Source organism: Ruditapes philippinarum, unplaced genomic scaffold (genome assembly GCF_026571515.1).
Source record: "Ruditapes philippinarum isolate M1 unplaced genomic scaffold, ASM2657151v2 ctg184_1_1_1_1, whole genome shotgun sequence".
NCBI classification, from domain to species: domain Eukaryota; kingdom Metazoa; phylum Mollusca; class Bivalvia; order Venerida; family Veneridae; genus Ruditapes; species Ruditapes philippinarum.
In genome coordinates this window covers 251921-273449 of record NW_026863779.1, presented here as the reverse complement: position 1 = coordinate 273449, position 21529 = coordinate 251921, and the positions used below count along the sequence as shown (strand labels likewise).

General features: G+C 32.8%; 1 protein-coding gene across 4 annotated transcripts in view; it reads right to left on the bottom strand.

Annotated features, from left to right (window-relative positions):
• Positions 1-8222: 8222 nt before the first annotated feature.
• The window catches only part of LOC132723311 (peregrin-like), a 43467-nt gene continuing 30160 nt past the window's right edge, over positions 8223-21529 (bottom strand). For all 4 annotated transcript variants that reach the window (XM_060707989.1, XM_060707988.1, XM_060707991.1 and 1 more), the window contains one exon: positions 8223-8527. In XM_060707989.1, coding sequence (XP_060563972.1) covers positions 8335-8527 — 193 coding nt within the window. In that variant the 3' untranslated portion in view covers positions 8223-8334. The remainder of the gene's footprint in view (positions 8528-21529) is intronic.

Here is a 21529-nt window from a genome sequence, read left to right as displayed (position 1 = left end):
CATAAATGTGCAGATTTGACGGTTTGAAAATTTGAATCGAGAGACCAACGCATTTTTCTCCCATTCCGACATTATTTAAGCATGCCTAGATAAAGTAAATCTACAAAACGTTAGTCCTTTGTGATTAGAAACATTTATAAAAGTAAATGACCAGTTGAACCTATTTTCCTGTTGGTAAAATGCGTTTGAAAAAGTAAACAATGTTACAGTATAGAGCGAGGTGATTTGTGCAGGGTTACAGCATAGACCTAGCGATTTGTATCCAATTTTGTTACAGTTTATACCCAGATTTCTGTTACAGTTTAGATATACTTGCCAAATTTCAAACAAAGTTCGTGTATCCATTATTTTTATGAAATAACTCATACCTTTCTATTTAATACATTATTGAAAGGTTGTATTACTTTTATTCTTAAGCAGAAAAGTTATAGTTTGCTATTTTTCTTACTTTAAGTTTCAAATTGAGACTTTTTGCAGAATAAGTAATGTCCCATGTAAGGACTGTTTTCACGATAACAACAGTAACTTTTATCGAATTGTATTGAGAGAAGAAAGATTATTGCTTGATTTCATTACACATTATAATAATGCCAATTAGTAATAAAATAGATAAAAAAAGAATCCTTAACAGAAGTCCAACACGGAAAACATGAAAATGTTGCAGGCTCAGTTTGATTAAACCTGTTCATGGACGGTAGTGGTAACTGCAAGCTACCGTCCACGCCTCCTAGCACCGGCTTCAGCAGAATTCAAATTAAACATGAACTGGTACACTTCAGATTTTTTAACATCTGTGGATGTGTTTATATGGCGGTTTTCATGGAACCTTCAATGTGACACGTTATTGCCATTCTATGAAAAGCGGCATATTACCCCCATGTTAAAAATTGTGTGTGCCTTAAACGAGAATACAATGAGTGAAACTAAACAAAGTGAAATTGAGAGGGGATCAGAGGTTATGAATCATGCATGCCATAGATAAGCTGTCAAAAGACACAATTAACAAGCAGGCAATACCCTAAGAATGATTAAACAGTATTTAAGTGAGCAATACTGCAACCTTAAATTTTATTTTAAGTTGGAATTTCCATCAACTATAATATATTTTGTAAGTATTTAAAAGGGTTTGTTACGTTTGGCTTTCTTGGATTTTAAGTTTCAACGACATTGAGGTCATGTGAAAACATTCCTGCTTTAGTGTAAAGAAAGACCCCAGATACCCGTTGTGAAACATTTCAGACACGAGCGGGTACCTGACTAGTACCACCGACCTTCCGTAAATAAGCTTGATAGATTTCTCACATACAAAGAATCCAAAAAAATAGAGAAAAACAGAATCCCTAAAGAAAGTCCAACACGCCAAAATTGAAAATTTTGCAGGCTCGGTTTGATTGAGCCTGTTCATGGACGGTGCTGGAAAGTGCAAGTCGTGCTGAACGATCTTCAAGGATCGAAAATATAACATTGATTAAATGTACGGGGAGACTTTGTACAGCCGCCACACGGCACAAATAACACGGATGTCACAATCAAATAGAGAAAAACAGAATCCCAATGATTGGATTTCAACTACAGCTGTAAATGAAAGATGATTTGAAGTCGACGGCCTTATCCCGACTCTGCCACTATTATGTACCTCCATCAGGCTCACTAGAGAAGATATTGTAATTGTCTGACCTTAATTTATACTCTATGACTTTCAATATGAAAACTGCTATACAGGATGTCTGAAATAAAAAAAACGACTTTTAATTTAATAATGACAAAATAATCAACAAAGAAGCATTCGAAATAACGCCATGATCATGATTTGATTTGAATGCTTTTGGTTCGAGATGAAAAGGGTCTTTAAACATTGCCTTTTTTCAAAATCTATGTTTTGGGTTTTCGTATCCCCGATTGCAACCGAAACCATTTGAACAACTTAATTGGTAGAAAATCATGTAAATTTCATCACATTTAGTCAAGTAGTTACTGAGCGGATGAGATTGCACACACATGTGTACGACAGACGGACGAATAGACATCGGGTCAATCAGCTCACAGAGATTTAAAAGTCTATGTAACATTCATACATTTTATCATGTATTTATAGTAAATATCGAAGTCTAAACTGTAACCGAAATCTGGGTATAAACTGTAACAAAATTGGATGGTCTATGCTGTAACCCTGCACAAATCACCTCGCTCTATACTGTAACATTGTTTACTTTTTCAAACGCATTTAACAAACAGGAAAATAGGTTCAACTGGTCATTTACTTTTATAAATGTTTCTAAACACAAAGGACTAACGTTTTGTAGATTTACTTTATCTAGGCATGCATAAATAATGTTGGAAAGGGAGAAAAATGCGTTGGTCTCTCGATTCAAATTTTCAAACCGTCAAATCTGCACATTTATTAGACAATATAGAGATAAATCTGCGGTGCAGGGTCTGAAGAAATATATGACTAGATACCGGATTCTGTTCCTTACAAGCAAAGCACAAAAACATCTTTTAGAAACTAAACTACTTGTAGTATGGACCGGAATAAAAATCACCTACCTGTCCTCCAAACAAATAATCCTCCATCTTTAAAATTCTATACTGTAACCGGAAAACGCGATACTGTAACACGTTCCCTACGGTGAATAAGTCGAGTTATAAAAATTAAGTGCATAATTCGGTTGAAATATGATTCCCACATTGAATTCATATAAAACGTTTTAGAAACGCTAATGTTTTGTAGAAATAAAATAATTCTATTATAGGAATAAAATGAAAGTAGAAGAAACTGAAAACTCAAGATTTTCCAAGAAATTATTTATGATTTTTTAAAATTTCATAGCGAACTTAAAAAGGAAGAAATGAGATACCCAGTGCGGTTTGCGTAACTATAATTGTATATATATATACCATTGCAAAACACCTGGGAAAAATCAGCCTCCTTATCATAAGGAAATGGTATATTTTCAAAGTCGGTCCTTTGACAAATGGACGGACAACGCTTTGCCCCTTTCTCGTCAGAGAAAAGGGAATACTGTGATGCGTGTTTGTGATCGCATGGTCACTTTCCTTCCAACATGTCTTCGATGCCTGTATATGGTCGTACGGTCGTTAATCTCCTACAAAACGACAACGTTTCCAGAAGCGTTTTGCTACTGCCAAATATTATTAACTCTTAATAAGGAGTTTTAAGACCTTTAATTAGGACTTGTAACTTTATTTAGTAGTTATTAATGCCTAATAAGGACTTGGTTACACCTAAATAGGAGACATAAAAACCTTATTATAGAACTTTGTTATCCCTCGTTACAACGGATTTTCAACGATCCTAAAAGCTCACCATGAGCAAGCTGAGGTGAGCTGAAGGTGAGCTGTGCGAAACTAAAAAAAAATCAATTAGAAATTTTAAAGGGTATCAAAAGTATTGAAGACTGCATATCACAGCAAGCTGTCAAAAGGCTGTAACACCGACACTGTAATAGTCCTACAGCTACTTTCTAGCTTTACTGATGGAGGAGGAAATCAGGTGGCCCTCATAGCATTATTTCAGACACGAGCGAGCACCCGAGTAGAACACCGACATAGGTGGAAAACTTCCTCACATGAAAGAATTCAAAGTATTTGCCGGACTTAAACAGCAATAAGGGGTCGGTTTAACTGTAGAATTATGACCGGGCAGTCTTTATTCTTTAATGAAAATGAGCCTCGGTCATTACTTATAACAGAATATTCATGATGTACAGATATTTTCATACTTCCGAAGATACGATATATATATTCCTGAACAAAATGTTGACTTCTAAGACTAGGTCAATGAAACTGTCAATGTCACATGAAAGCCAAAGAGAATGTACTACTTCTGTTGCGACGACAATACTAGCAGCTTCCAGTTTGAAATCAGTAAGATTGAGGTCAATTTTCTACAGAATTTCTTAGGTCAGAAGGACAATATTCTATATAAAATGAGTCACTTTTTGTATAGGATATTGGGAAACGCGCTTTTACTGTCTTTAACATCTGTGTGACAGCAATTCTCCATTCCTTTATAATAAACAGGTTTGTTGTCAATTATAGTGGTATATATACTTTAACGAGTAAGCATTAGGCAATGCCACAAGGTATTAATGATAAAGCGACACGTAAATAATGATACGATTTATTAATAAATTCTGACGAATCCTCCGGAATATTCGTACTTATGTCAATGGTAAATTTCAAGTAAATTTGACAAACCAGTTCTAAGATATTGGTCCAAACGACTGAACTGACAGACATCTGGCCAACGCCATTCCAAAATCCCCATTCCAGCGAGGACTAGAACAGTATACCTGACAGACCCTGTTGTTTCTTAGACAAAGTGTAAGATCTTCAAATGTAGTATACCACACTGACAATTTTGGGCGAGATAATTAGGTGATTAGAAGATGATAAAATCTCTATGAATGATCAACATATGCATCAACAAGTTGTGTTTGTTTTTCTTCTGACACAATCACTCACAGTAAGTCCAGACAGGGGTTGGATTAGAACTTTTCTTTCCAAACCTGCATATCCAATGTAAAATGTACACTTATATATCCTATTTGTCTTTTGAAAGAATAAAAAACAAACAAACAATAGTTCAGCTTGAATTTTCCATTTATTTTATTGGTTATGAAAAATATGAATAAAGATGACAATATACAGTATGTTTTTGAGAGTTTGTGTTTTAATGATATTAAACCGATAAAAGCTTGATAAAATTCTACTTGTATTTTCAAACTTCTTAGCTAAAATGACGCAATATACAATGTAGGTAAAATAAAATGTTGAAAGTTGACAAATATAAAATACTACTGCATCATTTTTTACTATGATAATGAACGAGGATGTTCATATTTACACATGTATGTGACATATTCTAGATGTATTAAAATTAAAGATGTTTGATTTAATCTGTATTAGAAATACATAATGATTGAAAATATGGCAACATTCAAACCAAATATCTTTTTCATCTTTGTGGTGTATTTTAATATATAGATCTAAGCAAAAAAAATATTTTCTTGTAAATTCATGAAGCATGTTCAATATCAAGTTATAGTTTTATTTAACAACAAAACCTATTTAAATTAGTTTTACTGAAAATATTTTATGTTATTAAGATTGAATTGATTCATCCGTTAGTGACAATGGTTGACAGTTGTCTATAAAACTGACATTTAGCAACAGTGTTAGCACATAGGTAGCTATAAATAATTAATATTTATGTATAATATACAAAAACACTTCACCAGTCATATATACATTATACTATAATAGTATATTATAATATATAATTTTTTCATCAGAGAATGTGGCCTAGAGATTAAGGTGTCTGCCTCTCAATAAAGAGATTGTTTTTCCACATATATGACACCAGTACTGGTAGAAAACAATTCATCTTAGTAGCAAGAACTTACATAACAATCATCCTTAACTACTAAATTATTTGACTAAATCATATCGGAACTTGATGATTTCTTCGTGTTTGAAAAGCAAAGAGATCTATATCATTTAGTTGGTCCAAAGATACATAAGAAAAATTCTGGGTTTTTTTTCAAACATCAAATTCTATCCTTATTAATCAATTTTCAAAGCTTAATCAGACTTTTCTCACTATGGAAATACAAGAATTGAATATCTAGCATAATATAGTATGGTCAAACTATGACAGTGTAGGCTAGTCAAACTCCTTACTGCTGGCTCATGTTTTATTACTGCTAACATTAAGGAGGTTAACTTTTTAAACCCCAATCATTGAAATAAATCACAAATCTACAAACAGAACACACCCATTAATTAGTTTTAATTAATTTGTAATTAACAAGAACACAAATGAAAATAGATTAGCATTAACTAGATTTAACAACATCCATAGACTTTAGATATATCAAACAATTCACAACATCCAAAAAATATACTGTCCAAATACATGCCTATAATTGCCAGTATATAACATGAAATTTATATCCACCAATTCAGTTCTATTTAACTTTACAAAATTATTATTTTATTTGTTATAGGTTAAAGGCCCATTATGCCCCAGAATTGCTTTTATTTTTACTTCTCAAAATGTTTTTATTTGTGTTGTCCTGTCAAAGTTTCCCAACAAGTTAAGTCATTTGGCAATACCTGAACTATCTTTCGCTTCTCTTGCTTTTTTGGGCAATTAGTATAGTTTTAGAGATTTAGTATTTTGTATGGAAGTTCAAAGTAATACTATGTTTACATTTTGTTACTTTAATAACAAATTATTTCACATTCAGTGCTTATTTCCACAGATGATAAAAAAACCATAGAACTCATATTTGCCCTTTCTGAAGAAAGACAAACTTATCTGTTTCTTAGGCATAAAGTGCCTTTAAAAGACAAATGTTTTGAAATCTTGGAGTTCTTACATCATATATGCCCCGAGATTATGTTCAGCTTGCAATGTAGGAGGACAGTAAACTATCACCATGTATAACAACCCATACCAGTACACATTAAGGTAACATCCAAAACCAACAATCACCCAGTATATAGTTATAAACAATCTCTCATCACTTTTATATTAACATCTGTTATCTTCTCGAACAATTTACTACACTTTTGTTATTATCCATTAACAGATTCTTTTATGAAATTATCAAACCTGTACATACCAACTGTTTTCATAAAAATTCATTGAAATTCACAGAAACCTTTGTTCACACCTTCATAAAAAGAATCATTATATCGAGAAAGTCAAACAGAAAAAATATATCATTAACCATCAAAGTAGATGCCACAAATTTATGCCAAGAAATTTGATTTTTATGCAACAAAACATCTTTTCAATCAAAATAAAAATGAAAACCTGTGAAAAAAAGTTTAAAACTGACAGAACAAACAAGAGAAAATTTAATTATGTTTGTCTTTTTCTGTTTGTAATTTCCTTTTATTTCAACATCAAATACACACATCAAAATGCATTCTAGTAAAACAGATGCCATTAAAATGGCAAAGGTAATAATAAGCCCTTTTTATGGCTTTCAACTACATTAGCTCTTGGAGTATCAATATCATTAAAGACATTGAGTTAACGATTGTGATGGCCAGAAATGCACTTGACATTATTATTTTGTTGAACCTTGTGGTATTTTGCCAAGAAATGATAATAAACAAAAAGGTTATTATGATAATCAAGGTTTTTTAAACTATTCAATTTATTATATAAATACCAGTTTCATTAGCATTTCATTCTATCATTGCCTAATTTATTCATATATATCAGATCAGCTTGTTTCAATTACCTTCCTGAATTTACAGCTAACAAAGTTGATGAGAGAAGGTAACATTGTGAATACACTAGAAACATAAGCAAACATTTTGTTACCCATTTCAAGATTTCTATACACTATTCAGCACAGCTATCTCCAATTAAAACTCAATGTACACTACAGATGAACAAAATAGATTTATACAAAATAAATTAACATCTATAAAAGAAACTTTATTTACAATGATAAAGAAATATACACAGATTCATTCACATATATACACTTAAATGGAGAAAATAAAGCTCATGTTTTTAACGTAAAATTTGGAAATATGGATGCCATTTACATGATGAAAAAATGATTATGGTATTTTACACTGACTTATTTTATTACTTGGTTATCAATTATACACAGATAATGCATGAACTCAGACTATCATAATCTAATAATTTAAAGGGGATTTTACTTCCTTTAATATAAACAACATTTCTTTAAAGATTTTTTAAGTACTTGTCACTTTTAATGTAAACAACAAAGAAAGACTTTCATTTGTTTATATTTGGAAATTAAAATGTAAAATTTTCACTTTTATACACTTCCTGTTAAATGTTAATGAGTTATCACATTCCCAATTAAACCTAGAACAAAATCTCTCTTATACAGTTAACAATAGTTAGATTTTCTACATGTACTCAACTTCTTGAAACAATTCAGATGACGATGACTTTCACAATGGTTTATCAACAAAGATAAAAAGATCATAATACATGTCTGGAAATTGATGATGATGTTGCTGCTGATATATACAAGTATTGATGAAAATACAACAACAAAAATATACTATATATAAAATAACAGTTCCTGTTTCAAAATTTAATGAAGTAAAATTTTCATTTTGTTATGCTATGCTGCCTACAATTTTATTAGCATTTGTTTCAGAGGATTTTTTTTTTGAGAAAAAAAAAAAACAACAATAAAAAACAATCAATCAAATCTTAAGCACATCTAAATTTGATATTTTCTAGAATTTTATTGAAATGAAATGATAAGAATGGAATAAATTAACAACAAGACTATCATATAATTAATCTTCACAGCTTGAATCACCTGATAAAGGATTGGGTTCCCCAGTTACACTACATCGATGTAGAATAGCTTTCTCATACGCTTTCTGTACAGCCTTACGTACATTTGGTTTCTTATTTTCTAACAACTTGCTTTTGTCGAGTCCAGAGTCGACCCCTAGTGGTTCAAGCTTGTTTCTTGGTAACCATTGCCTGGAAAACACAAAACATATCTTCAATTTGATTATTTTAACTAATTCAAGGTTTTTCTTTCATTTTTACTGAATGACAAACTTGGAGAGACCAAACAGGCTGTAAGAAAGAAGAAAATTATTGACCTATCAACTTATTATAAGAGAAACCTAACATATACTTGTCCCGGTAAACATTTACAGGAGACAGTAAAATGTTTAAGACAAACACTTCCATGGGAAATATTCAATGTTATAGTCTTAATCTTTAATTAACAAAAATTATCAGTGACAGTAAAGCAAACTAAATAAAGTCTTTTGAGGGTATTTTCAGGAACTTTCTGCTGGCAAGATTTTACTATTTGGTTGAAATTCAATAACTTGATGCACTCTTTTCACTTGATAAACAAATTCCTAAATCACGCATTCTTTCAAACAGTTTCATTTTTACCTCTATTTACAATTGATTTTAATTGCATTTTCTTGCACTTTACTTTAACCACATCTTTCATCATAAAACTAGCATTAATTTAATTGTACAAAACTTACTGAAATTCTATCATTTTATCACACAAAACATCACCAAAATTCTCACTTTCAAGTGGTAAATTACTCTTTTAGAGACAATTCAGTGAGAGGAATGTTTCAAAACATAAAAGATCACTTATTTTCAAGACCAAGTATGCAGATAAAAATCATAATGATGACTATCAGTAAGAATTACTTCCCTTGTCTGTACATCTCTTATAACAACTATTTCTATTGTACCATTTTTATATAAGCATTGGCAGTTTAGTACAAATCTATAAAATGGGTGATAATATTGGAGTATTTAACAAGATATGACTGATATGTTTGACATAAATCTATGCCAGATTTGAACTTCTTTCTTTCACAAGTCCAGTTCTTAAAGTTCGAAGGTGTATTTGTTGTATAAGCAAAACTTATTCCACAATTCAGGACATAAATATCACCACATAAAGATAATTTATTATTTTGTAATGAAAATTATATGAATAAAATTTCAACAAATTTAAGACTGACTGCTCTGTACTTATAAATGTAATAATAGCAAAATGTGCACCTTACAAAACTGGACATATTTCCATAAAACAAGAGGGCCATGATGGCCCTGAGGTCGCTCACCTGTATATAGGCCCCCCCAACCCCCACCACCCCAGGGCTTTTATTTGAACAAACTTGGTAGACACTTATTAGAACATGATGTTAAATATCTTAGCTCTAACTCTTTTGGTTCTTTAAAAGAAGATTTTTTAAGTTTTTACTATATGCATATAGGGAAAATCAATGACCCCCTGGGTCGGGGCCAATTTTGACCCCAGGGCTTTTATTTGAACAAACTTGGTAGACACCTATTAGAACATGTTTGATGCTCAATTTCTTAGCCATAGCTCTTTGAGTTCTTTAAAAGAAGATTTTTTAAGTTTTTACTATATGCATATAGGGAAAATCAATGACCCCCGGGGAGGGGCCAATTTTGACCCCAGGGCTTTTATTTGAACAAACTTGGTAGACACCCATTAGAACATGTTTCATGCTAAATATCTTAGCTCTAGCTCTTTGGGTTCTTTAAAAGAAAATTTTTTAAGTTTTTACTTTATGCATATAGGGAAAATCAATGACCCCCTGGGTCGGGGCCAATTTTGACCCCAGGGCTTTTATTTGAACAAACTTGGTAGACACCCATTAGAACATGTTTCATGCTAAATATCTTAGCTCTAGCTCTTTGGCTTCTTTAAAAGAAGATTTTTTAAGTTTTTACTATATGCATAGAGGGAAAATCAATGACCCCCCGGGGCGGGGCCAATTTTGACCCCAGGGCTTTTAATTGAACAAACTTGGTAGACACTCACTAGAAGATGTTTCATGCCAAATATCTTAGCTCTAGCTCTTATGGTTTTTTAAAAGAAGATATTTAAAGTTTTTTCTTTCAGTTGCCATGGCAACCAGAGATCTGCATGGAATTAAATTCTTTGAACAATTTTTAAAGGTGACCACCAAAGGAACATTCCTGTGAAGTTTGGATGAAATTGGCTTAGTGATTTATGAGGAGATGTCATTTAAAGTAAAAGTTTACGGACGGACGCCGGACGGACGACGGACGGACGGACGCGGGACGAAAAGCGATCACAAAAGCTCACCCTGTCACTTTGTGACAGGTGAGCTAAAAATGTCATAAAGTTGAATTGTTCTTAGGATCCCGATTTTAAAGAAATTTTCAACATGTAGCTTTAGTTTCCTTTCTTTCCATAAGAAGAGGACCTTCTGAAATTTTAACAGTTATTTATACATTCAGTCAGGCACAACTTAAAATTAATGATTAATTTATACAGTTCACAAAGTTCCAGTAACACTGACTGAGATTGAGGGACTACTCATACACAAGATTGAAATCTCAGTACACTGATAAAAACAAAGTTTTTTTTCTCTCTCTTTTGGAAGAAGGGCAAAGGTCACAAAACTTGAAGATTTTAATTATTTCATCTTATCATGATCAAGCTATATCGGAAATTCACACCATGACCGAGTACCAGCAAAAGTTCTGAAGTTATCAAAGGAACACATAAAAATGTAAGAACAAGAAAAGGATCCACCAAAACAGGTGTCCTTGAGCATGATTTGTTCACCTTAATAGTTTCTATAGAGGAATAATGTATTTACCTTTGTTTGATTCTTATAATCTCATGAAAATATCAGAAATCTATCTATTTTATGGCACAAAAATGTAGTTATCTATAGGTTTTATGGTCTATTCAATAATACTTAGAATCAGCAGTTTTTTTCTTTTCCTGCAAACACTTGTGCATTTATGTATTTTGTTAATTAACGAAACATTTATCACCAGTGTAAAATCTATATAAAAAACTTGAATGCTCTTGACAAAAAAATTTAACAGTGGTTTTAAAGTAGTTTAATATGTTAAAATAGTACAAAATAGTTTTTTCAATATTTCAAAAAGAGGGGAAATAATCATATTGACAAGTAAAGTTCATTAACTCTGATCACTTAAAGGATAACCATCACATAAAAAAGTCGATCAAATTAAGAAACCAACAATTTATAAATTGTACGACAGAAGCATATTTGCAGAGAGTTAACTGTTATACCAATAAAACAATATTGTCATCTAAAAATGTATACAGTAAATCTATGTGGACCACAAGATTAACCATAATAGCAATAAATCTGAGAAAAATATTTTTGAAAATTGCCTAAGGGAGGTAATTTCTTATCAAAGAAACAGAGTCAAATTTAGAGTTCATGTTCTTGGTCTTCGGAAACAACTATTGTTAGAAAACAGAGTGCTGACCGACTTAGATTTTTTTATTTTAGGGATTGTTATTTTGAACATAAAAATTACTCATTGTAGTATCTGGATATTGTAGATGACTGGTGTATGTTTGGATTTGAAATTAATGAGATTTAAATGTATTACAATGGTTTTTAGTAAGGCACTAGGCCAAACAATACCAGACATTGAAATATTAAACAGTTTCTGTTTCTAATCAAGGTCTGTACAAGATGAAAGCTAGGAAACTTACTCTCTGTACCTAGCACATAGTCTGTAAATACTTCTATTTGATGGCTTTTGTGTCAACAAAAAGTCTGCATATAAAAATGCACAATACTTTTTTTATTAAACCGAAATGAACGTCAAATATTAAAATCCACCAGCGATCTATCTTTACTTAAATATAAATTTATTGTATAATTATGATATTACAGCAGTCAATTTGCTTATGCTGCAAACTATACTTTCACTGCATAGTGAGATGGGTGTTATGAAAATATTAATAATCTATAATTTAGACACTTAGGATATCAAAGAACTACTGCCATCTCCCAGCAATATGCAATAAGCAAAAATCCCTTAATGTGCAGCACAGTTTAGAAGTATTTGATGTGACCACCTGGATAAAACCACATCAAAACTTGAAAATACTTATGCTAGCTGGAAGTCTTCTCAATGAAAAATTTAGGTCTTGTGGATTTATAACCCTCATAATGATAAACATGAGTCATTTTAATTATTATATTGTTACCGTTGTCACTGTTGAAATGATTTTGTCAGGATCACTTTTAAGGCTACTGAAGTTAAATGGTACGGTAATTTACCATAAAACTTAATCAATGAAAAAGAATATAAACACTTGAAAATACCAAAACGCTCAAGTACAGTTAATCTTATTTATTAAGATCTTCTGTTAAATAAATGCATAAAACAGGATAATTAAATACTGTAAAACAAGTAAATTAATATGCCCTTGGTATAGTTATTGTAGATCTAATGAGTTCGTCAATGTAAAGTTGTTAAAGAAGGGATTATATGAACGTATTTCGCGTAAATTACAGTTAAAGTCTTCTAGCGGAATATTTATTTAGCGGATTGTTCAAGTTTTGGCGGATTTCCGTTGTTTGGCGGATTTTTAGTTAGGGTTGAGCTACTGTTCAAATAATAACCTTGTTAGTCCGTGTTTCACGATTGGAAAAGCTGCTCAACTGAATTGAGCGTCTGTATTTATAGACTTTGGCGTGTTAATTCCGAAATGAAATTTGCCCGCCACTAAAACATTCAAAAGTACTCTTATCCAATAAGATTCGACAACGGAATTAGTTAACCAATCACAGCGTTCCGTTAAACATAGCACAGTCATGGCTCATACGCCGTCAGACAAAATAGATCCATCAAGGATCCGCTAAAATGTTATTATTCTTTTATAGAATAATAAAGACATAAAATATCGGCAGATTTTTATATAATAGTCACTCTTTTTCCAAAATATGATTATGGTAGTTTCATTGCATTACGGTACTTTCTCGGAATTTGGCCGGATATGGAACTTATTTCCGCTGAATCCGTCAGCTAGAAAATGTAAATAATACACACCTTTGTGTTCTAGTGACACTTCTAGTGTACACTTTCTGCATCTATTGTAATGGAATAATAGTTCAGGTATATTTCTACATATCTGATCGTTATTATTGTTTTTCTTTGGTCAGTTGAGTATCTACGCTCAATTGTCAGGTTATTTCGCGACCCGGATCATGTTCACAAAGTTCTGAACGATATTTCAATGGTTCTTTAACTCGAATCATTGAATATGTATACTGTTTACTGTTATATATAAAGTTGATAAACAACCACACAAATCATGGGAATGAAAGAACAGAATTCAATGAAAGGAAAGGTAATATCTCATCACACTGTTAAAATGTTTACATGTCTATCCATAACACTTCCCCCTCCTTATTTAAAAGAATATCCTCCTGGATAATGTTACTAATGAAAATGTTTTTACACATGTCATACCAAGGGCTACGAAATTTAAATTAAATTATTTATAAACAATATCAACAAACAATATTAACAAACAATATTTTAGAACACCAATGCATTATTTTTCAAATCTGTCAATAAAAATATCTCTTATAGTTTATACTCTAGGTTATTTTAAGAGTTTTCTATTAAAGTCACACAACAGTCACATGTATTTTCTTTCTTTAAAAGATATTTTGTGCACTATGAAATAAATAAAACATTAAGATTAACAACGAAACAATTAAAATGACACAATGTACATGTAGTAGTACACATCACGCAACACATGACAGTGTAATTCATGTTTTTCACTTTTCACACATTATAACTGGATTAAATAACACTTTATTTTGTCTATGGCCACTCATTTAAGTTGTTTTCTAAAGTCATTCACATTAACATTCATCATATTTTGTCGCTTCACTTATTCACATATAACTCAATATAACCATCTGATTTCACTTAATCACTTTTATCTCAATATAACCATCTGACTTTACTTAATCACTTTTATCTCAATATAACCATCTGATTTCACTTAATCACTTTTATCTCAATATAACCATCTGACTTCACTTAATCACTTTTATCTCAATATAACCATCTGATTTCACTTAATCACTTTTATCTCGATATAACCATCTGACTTTACTTAATCACTTTTATCTCAATATAACCATCTGACTTCACTTAATCACTTTTATCTCAATATAACCATCTGATTTCACTTAATCACTTTTATCTCGATATAACCATCTGACTTCACTAAATCACTTTTATTTCAATATAACCATCTTACTTCACTTAATCACTTTTATCTCAATATAACCATCTAACTTCACTTAATCACTTTTATCACAATATAACCATCTGACTTAACTTAATCACTTTTATCTCAATATAACCATTTGACTTCATTTAATTACATATAACTCAATATAATTGTCTGACTTCATAACATCACATATAACACTTGTCACACACTTCACAATATACATGTATTAAATAGCTTAAGAATGAATTTTATAAATCTCATGAGACATTACTTATCACAAAAAAACAAAACATGTAGAATTTTCACTTCAACAATGAATTGTGTATACATTTAATTAATTTTACTCTGTTAATCACTGTTTTGGGAACTGACTACTTCCTTCTTTATCCACATGGGGATATTCTTACCCGAATATGGCCACAATCTGTCAATGTGATAGGCTTTTGCTTTTTGTTTGCTGGAACGTTTAACACAACATATCAAATCATCAAGAACACTTGTAATTATGTAGGGACCTTTCCATTTATTGATCAATTTTGAACATATTCCCTTCTTTCTTGTTGGGTCATGTAGCCATACTAATTGACCTTTATGATATCGTCTTTGTTTGGCATTTGTATCATAATGTCTCTTTTTGGTAATTTGCGACACGACCAATATTTTTTGTCGTGCAAATTGGTGAATTTGACTTATTTTATGTTTCAGCATATCTGTATAACTGTCACTATCATATTGATCTGTGTTTTGTTCAGGGATTCCCACTACTGCATTTAAAGGTAGTGTTACTTCACGACCAAATAACATTTTATTTGGTGATACTTTAGTTGAGCTGTGCTCAGAACTTCGGTAGGCCATCATCACCAATGGTAGATAATCATCCCAACTTGACTGATCTTTTCGAACAGTATGCGGTTAACATGGATAGTATTGTACGGTTACTTCTTTCTATAAGGCCATTGGCTTGTGGTCTTAGACTTGTCGTACGCGTCTTTTCTATACCAAGGAAATCGCAAAGCTCCATTATCAATTGCGACTCAAAATTTCTGCCTTGATCTGTGTACAGTTGTAGTGGTACACCAAACCTTACAACAAAATTATTTACAAATGCTTCAGCAACAGTTCTAGCATCCTGGTTTGGTATTGCGACACTTTTCGGTCCATTTTGTGTGAACCAGTCTGCAATTACTAATATATATTTGTTTCCATTTTAGAAAACCGGAAGTGGACCCAAAAAATCCATGGCAACCCTTTCCATAGGCATGCCTACAATATACTGTCCTAATGGTGCTTTATTATTTTCTTTGACAATTTTCGTGCTGTGCATGTATCACAGGCTTTACAATACAGCTTAATACTATCTGCAACACCAGGCCAGTAGAAACCTTGTCTGACCTTATATAATGTCTTTTCAAACCCAAGATGTCCAGATGTTGGAATATCATGACTGAAATTAATGACATCTTTCTGCCTTGATTTAGGTACAACAAGCTGCCAAAGCGACTAAACCAGATTCATCTACATATTTCCGATACAGCATTTGACCGCGAACATTCAATCGGTCCCACTGACGCCAAAGAGTCTTCAGGAATGATGTGCCGCTAGACACCGTGGACCAACTTGGTCTCGATTCATTTTCCAATTTAGCGGAAAATAATGGACCAATATCAGAATCGGACATTTGTTCGATCTTTATTTCTAAGGCGCTCCAACCATCAAGGTTAATTTGATGGGGTAGAATATCATTGTCAACGGCTTTTGCAACTTCTTGCCGAGTTGTAAACTCTTGATACTATCTCCACTTTGGTTTCTCTATATCTTCATCATTTTTATTTTCAGCTGTTTCTGTTACATGTTCTTTCATTTATTTGCTGCTGTCTGCACAATTTTCTGCAAGGGATTCGCGATAATGCGTCTGCATTACTATGACATTTACCTGGTCTATGTACCACCACTAGATTATAAGTGCCTAACTCTTGTAACCAGCGCGCGGTTTGACCTGTTGGAGCCTTTAGACTACGCATCCAACTTTACAGCAGAATTATCAGTTCTAAGTAGGAACTTCTTGACCATACAAGTATGAATTGAAAATTTTTCAGTGCTACAATCACAGCAAGTAACTCTTTTCTTGTTATACAGTATTGTTGCTCGTGTTTATTCATGGCTTTACTCATGTAAGCAATTACACGTTCTTTACCGTCTTGTTCTTGTGACAAGATTGCGCCAACCGATTTATCACTCGCGTCTGTATCGAGAATGAATTTTACAATCCATTTTAGGATACGCTAAGACAGGTGCTGTTATTTAATGCTTGTTTTAAGGGTATCAATGCATTTTGACACTCTATTGTCCAAATAAATTTTGCTTCTTTTCACAGAGCTGATGAAGTGGACGTGCAACACTTGCGAAACCTTGAACAAATTTGCGATAATTAGGATGCTAGACCCAAGAAACTTCGGACTTGTTTTGCGTTAACTGGTGTTGGCCAATTCTTGACAACCTCAATTTTACTTTCATCTGTATGGATACCATCTTCAGAAACTGTGTGTCCCAAAAATGTTACTGATTTTTGGAAAAATATGCATTTAGAAGACTTTAATTTCAGCATTAGCATCTTGAAGTCTGGAAAAGACATTTTCTAACCTTTTCAAACATTCATCCACAGACTGACCTGAAGTGATGATGTCGTCCATATAAAGAAGTGATTCGACCCACTGGATACCTCTAAGAATATCAGACATGACACGCTGGAATGTTGAAAGGTGCATTCACAAGGACCAAAAAACGGCATAACACGAAAATGATAACAATGCATCAGATGTTGAGAAAGGCTGTTTTAAGCTTGTTCTGGAGTCCATTTCAATCTGCCAAAACCGCCGAACAAAGGTCCATGCAGTTGAACCACTTGGCACCGGCCAATGCATCTAGACATTCATCTACCCTTGGAAGGGGATATGCATCTTTTATGGTTACCTCATTAAGCTTTCTATAGTCTAACACAGAATCTGGTAGAACCATCTTTCTTGGTAACAAGGACTATCGGTGACGACCAGGGGCTGTTAGATGGTTCGATAATACCTTTTGCTAACATTCGCTCAATTTCATCTTTTTCGCCTTGACGTTTATTGAATGGTTGTCGCCTAGGTTGTTGTCTTATTTTGTACCGCATTGCCTGTATTACATTTTGTGTTTGACTTACGATTTGTTAACAAACCCAGATCATCTGTGGATGACACAAAATATATCTTTATACTTGAACAGAAGCAATCTCTAGTCGCTGCTTATCGGTATCATCTAAATAGACAGAACTTCGACTTAGTAAGTCTTGTAAATGATCTTGTAAAGCTACCATCCACATTATCTGTATCACCCCTTCGGCAGATATTTTGGCACATCTATGAACACTGTCTTGGTTTCATCATTTTCATATTTTTCTTCATATGAAGACTTACAGCTACCTATATTCAAACCTTTATGAAGTGTTACACTATTCATCACTGTCATTTATTACACCAATACCAATTTCTGCTTTGCAAGGATCAACCACTCCTTCGATATTTTTTATACCTTTACTTGCTTGGAACACCTACGTCATTTTCAATAAAACCAGACTTGGAAAGTTTATCGCTGCTTGGTATTCTGACTTTAACATATGCGATTGATCTAGACTCTACCTCAACGCTTTCCATAACAATAACACGACATACCGTTTCAGCTTCACCACTTGTAAAACACTGTATGTTTTCTCCAGTACGCAATTGTAATTTCAAAGCATCCATATCCCAGTTTCGAACATGTTTCAAAATAAAATCTTGTCCAATGATACCTTCAGCAGTAATGTCACATACTATAATTGGATGTTCCAATTTGGAACTTGACCAAGTGTAATGTTGAAATTACTTTTACCCATAAACCTTATATCTTGAACCATTACACCCCCTGTATTTTGCATATTCCTTTTTCAGGTAAATATTAATATTAAGTCTTATCAAATGATTTCTTTTAGAAAATAATGAGTTGCTGTGCACCACTGGTCAAGAAAGAAGTTGATAGATTTATCATTTAGCATTCCCTGTTATATACATTGCCGTTATCAAATTTTGTTCCTTTGTCGCCAACTTGAAGCCAATTCTAGGACCAAAATTGTTATTTTTCATTTGTTTTACCGTTCATCCATCTTTGTTTTTCATTTAGACTTTAAGCAGCTTGAGTCACAGTATCATTAACCTTTACTTTCACTTTGAGGTCTTTTATTTGAGTTGGTGTCCTCTCTCGACCTACAGGAGGACTGCTTCGCCGTTTCCCGACATTTGATTTGATTTGCCTTTAAGTTGTATCATTCATCTTCAATTTATGTTTGGTTAGGGCAATCCCTAATGAATGATCTGAGTGACTGACAATTGAAACATGTCCTTGGTAGCATTCATTGAGTCTCCCTTGTCTCCTTTCAATCTTATCAAGTCTATATTGAATTAGACTTCAAGGTTTTTGAAGTTCATCACTGCTAATTTACATAGGATCTGTCCCATTCTGCTTGAGGATTATATATGATGAGTCTGGTAGTGACTCATTGACTTGGCGAACAACATTCTCGGCGTCTGTTATGACTTGCGTTATCACCCAATAATTCTTTCATATCTTTCTACAACCTCTACAGCAGCTGTGATTGTTTTACACATCACGGTCCATAACTCTGCATCTCATCTCAACTGAAAGAGCTTTATAGAATTGTTGAAGTGCCAGCATTTCTTGAGCTTCAGGTTCTAAATTGCTGTAAGCTTTTCTTGCCAGTAGCCTGAGGTCATCACCAAAGGCTGCAATAGATTCACCATATAATTTTGTACGTGACTGGAATTTCGACAGCCATCTTGTTTCTGTTGTCGCGCAACTACCAACCTTTGTTCAAGCGATATAATAAGTCCACGATAACTGCGTTTCTCGACTGCAGGAAGACTTGTATAGAAAAAATACGCGCTTGACCTTTTCAGACTAGCAGCTAGAGTTAGAGCATTTCTTTTCTCATTCCATTGTCCTAATTCAGCACAGTCCTCAAAATGTGATATATACTGCTCCCAATCTTCCTCACCAGTAAATGGGTCAGGTTTAATTACAATTGAAGGCCTTTGAGACCTGTTACAACAATGAAATTGTCTGTCATATCTATTATGTCTGTCAAACTGTTCATCATCTTGTTGACCTCTTATTTCACGCCTAGGAAATCATTAACATTCTCATGGTCACCTTTGAGCAAAATTAAACTCAACCTCAGAATCTGAGTTATCCATTTTATTTTGTTTTTAAATTCAAATTACTCAAATAAATAATATCAGTGGCCAAACCTGCCGCCGCAGGGAGCTTCCCATGGCCTTAACCTAATACCATATATATAGGGTACCATAAAGAAATTCATAAATGCTTTATTAATTTTGCTTTGGCCTTCTTATCAAACCCTAACTTAAAGAAAGCACCATTAATAATAGTAAAACAAATAAGTTCAATATCACTGTTTTATAGGTTTACACTTCCAAAATGTTTAATGTTCAATAGTTTATAATCTGTTTCACTGTAAGGTTCTTTGATATTAGTCAGAACTAAAATCGGCACTTCTGACACCAAAATGTTACCGTTGTCACTGTTGAAATGATTTATGTCAGGATCACTTTTAAAGGCTACTGAAGTTAAATGGTACGGTAATTTACCATAAAACTTAATCAATGAAAAAGAATATAAACACTTGAAAATACCAAAACGCTCAAGTACAGTTAATCTTATTTATTAAGATCTTTCTGTTAAATAAAATGCATAAAACAGGACAATTAAATACTGTAAAACAAGTAAATTAATATGCCCTTGGTATAGTTATTGTAGATCTAATGAGTTCGTCAATGGTAAAGTTGTTAAAGAAGGGATTATATGAACGTATTTCGCGTAAATTACAGTTAAAGTCTTCTAGCGGAATATTTATTTAGCGGATTGTTCAGAGTTTTGGCGGATTTCCGTTGTTTGGCGGATTTTTAGTTAGGGTTGAGCTACTGTTCAAATAATAACCTTGTTAGTCCGTGTTTCACGATTGGAAAAAGCTGCTCAACTGAATTGAGCGTCTGTATTTATAGACTTTGGCGTGTTAATTCCGAAATGAAATTTGCCCGCCACTAAAACATTCAAAAGTACTCTTATCCAATAAGATTCGACAACGGAATTAGTTAACCAATCACAGCGTTCCGTTAAACATAGCACAGTCATGGCTCATACGCCGTCAGACAAAATAGATCCATCAAGGATCCGCTAAAATGTTATTATTCTTTTATAGAATAATAAAGACCATAAAATATCGGCAGATTTTTTATATAATAGTCACTCTTTTTCCAAAACTATGATTATGGTAGTTTCATTGCATTACGGTACTTTCTCGGAATTTGGCCGGATATGGAACTTATTTCCGCTGAATCCGTCAGCTAGAAAATGTAAATAATACACACCTTTGTGTTCTAGTGACACTTCTAGTGTACACTTTCTGCATCTAATTGTAATGGAATAATAGTTCAGGTATATTTCTACATATCTGATCGTTATTATTGTTATTCTTTTGGTCAGTTGAGTATCTACGCTCAATTGTCAGGTTATTTCGCGACCCGGATCATGTTCACAAAGTTCTGAACGATATTTCAATGTTCTTTAACTCGAATCATTGAATATGTATACTGTTTACTGTTATATATAAAGTTGATAAACAACCACACAAATCATGGGAATGAAAGAACAGAATTCAATGAAAGGAAAGGTAATATCTCATCACACTGTTAAAATGTTTACATGTCTATCCATAACAATATAAATTATCAAGTCTGGTTTTCAAAATACGGTAATTTAACTTTATGTCTACATGCAATAGTGAGTACATGTTAACTCAT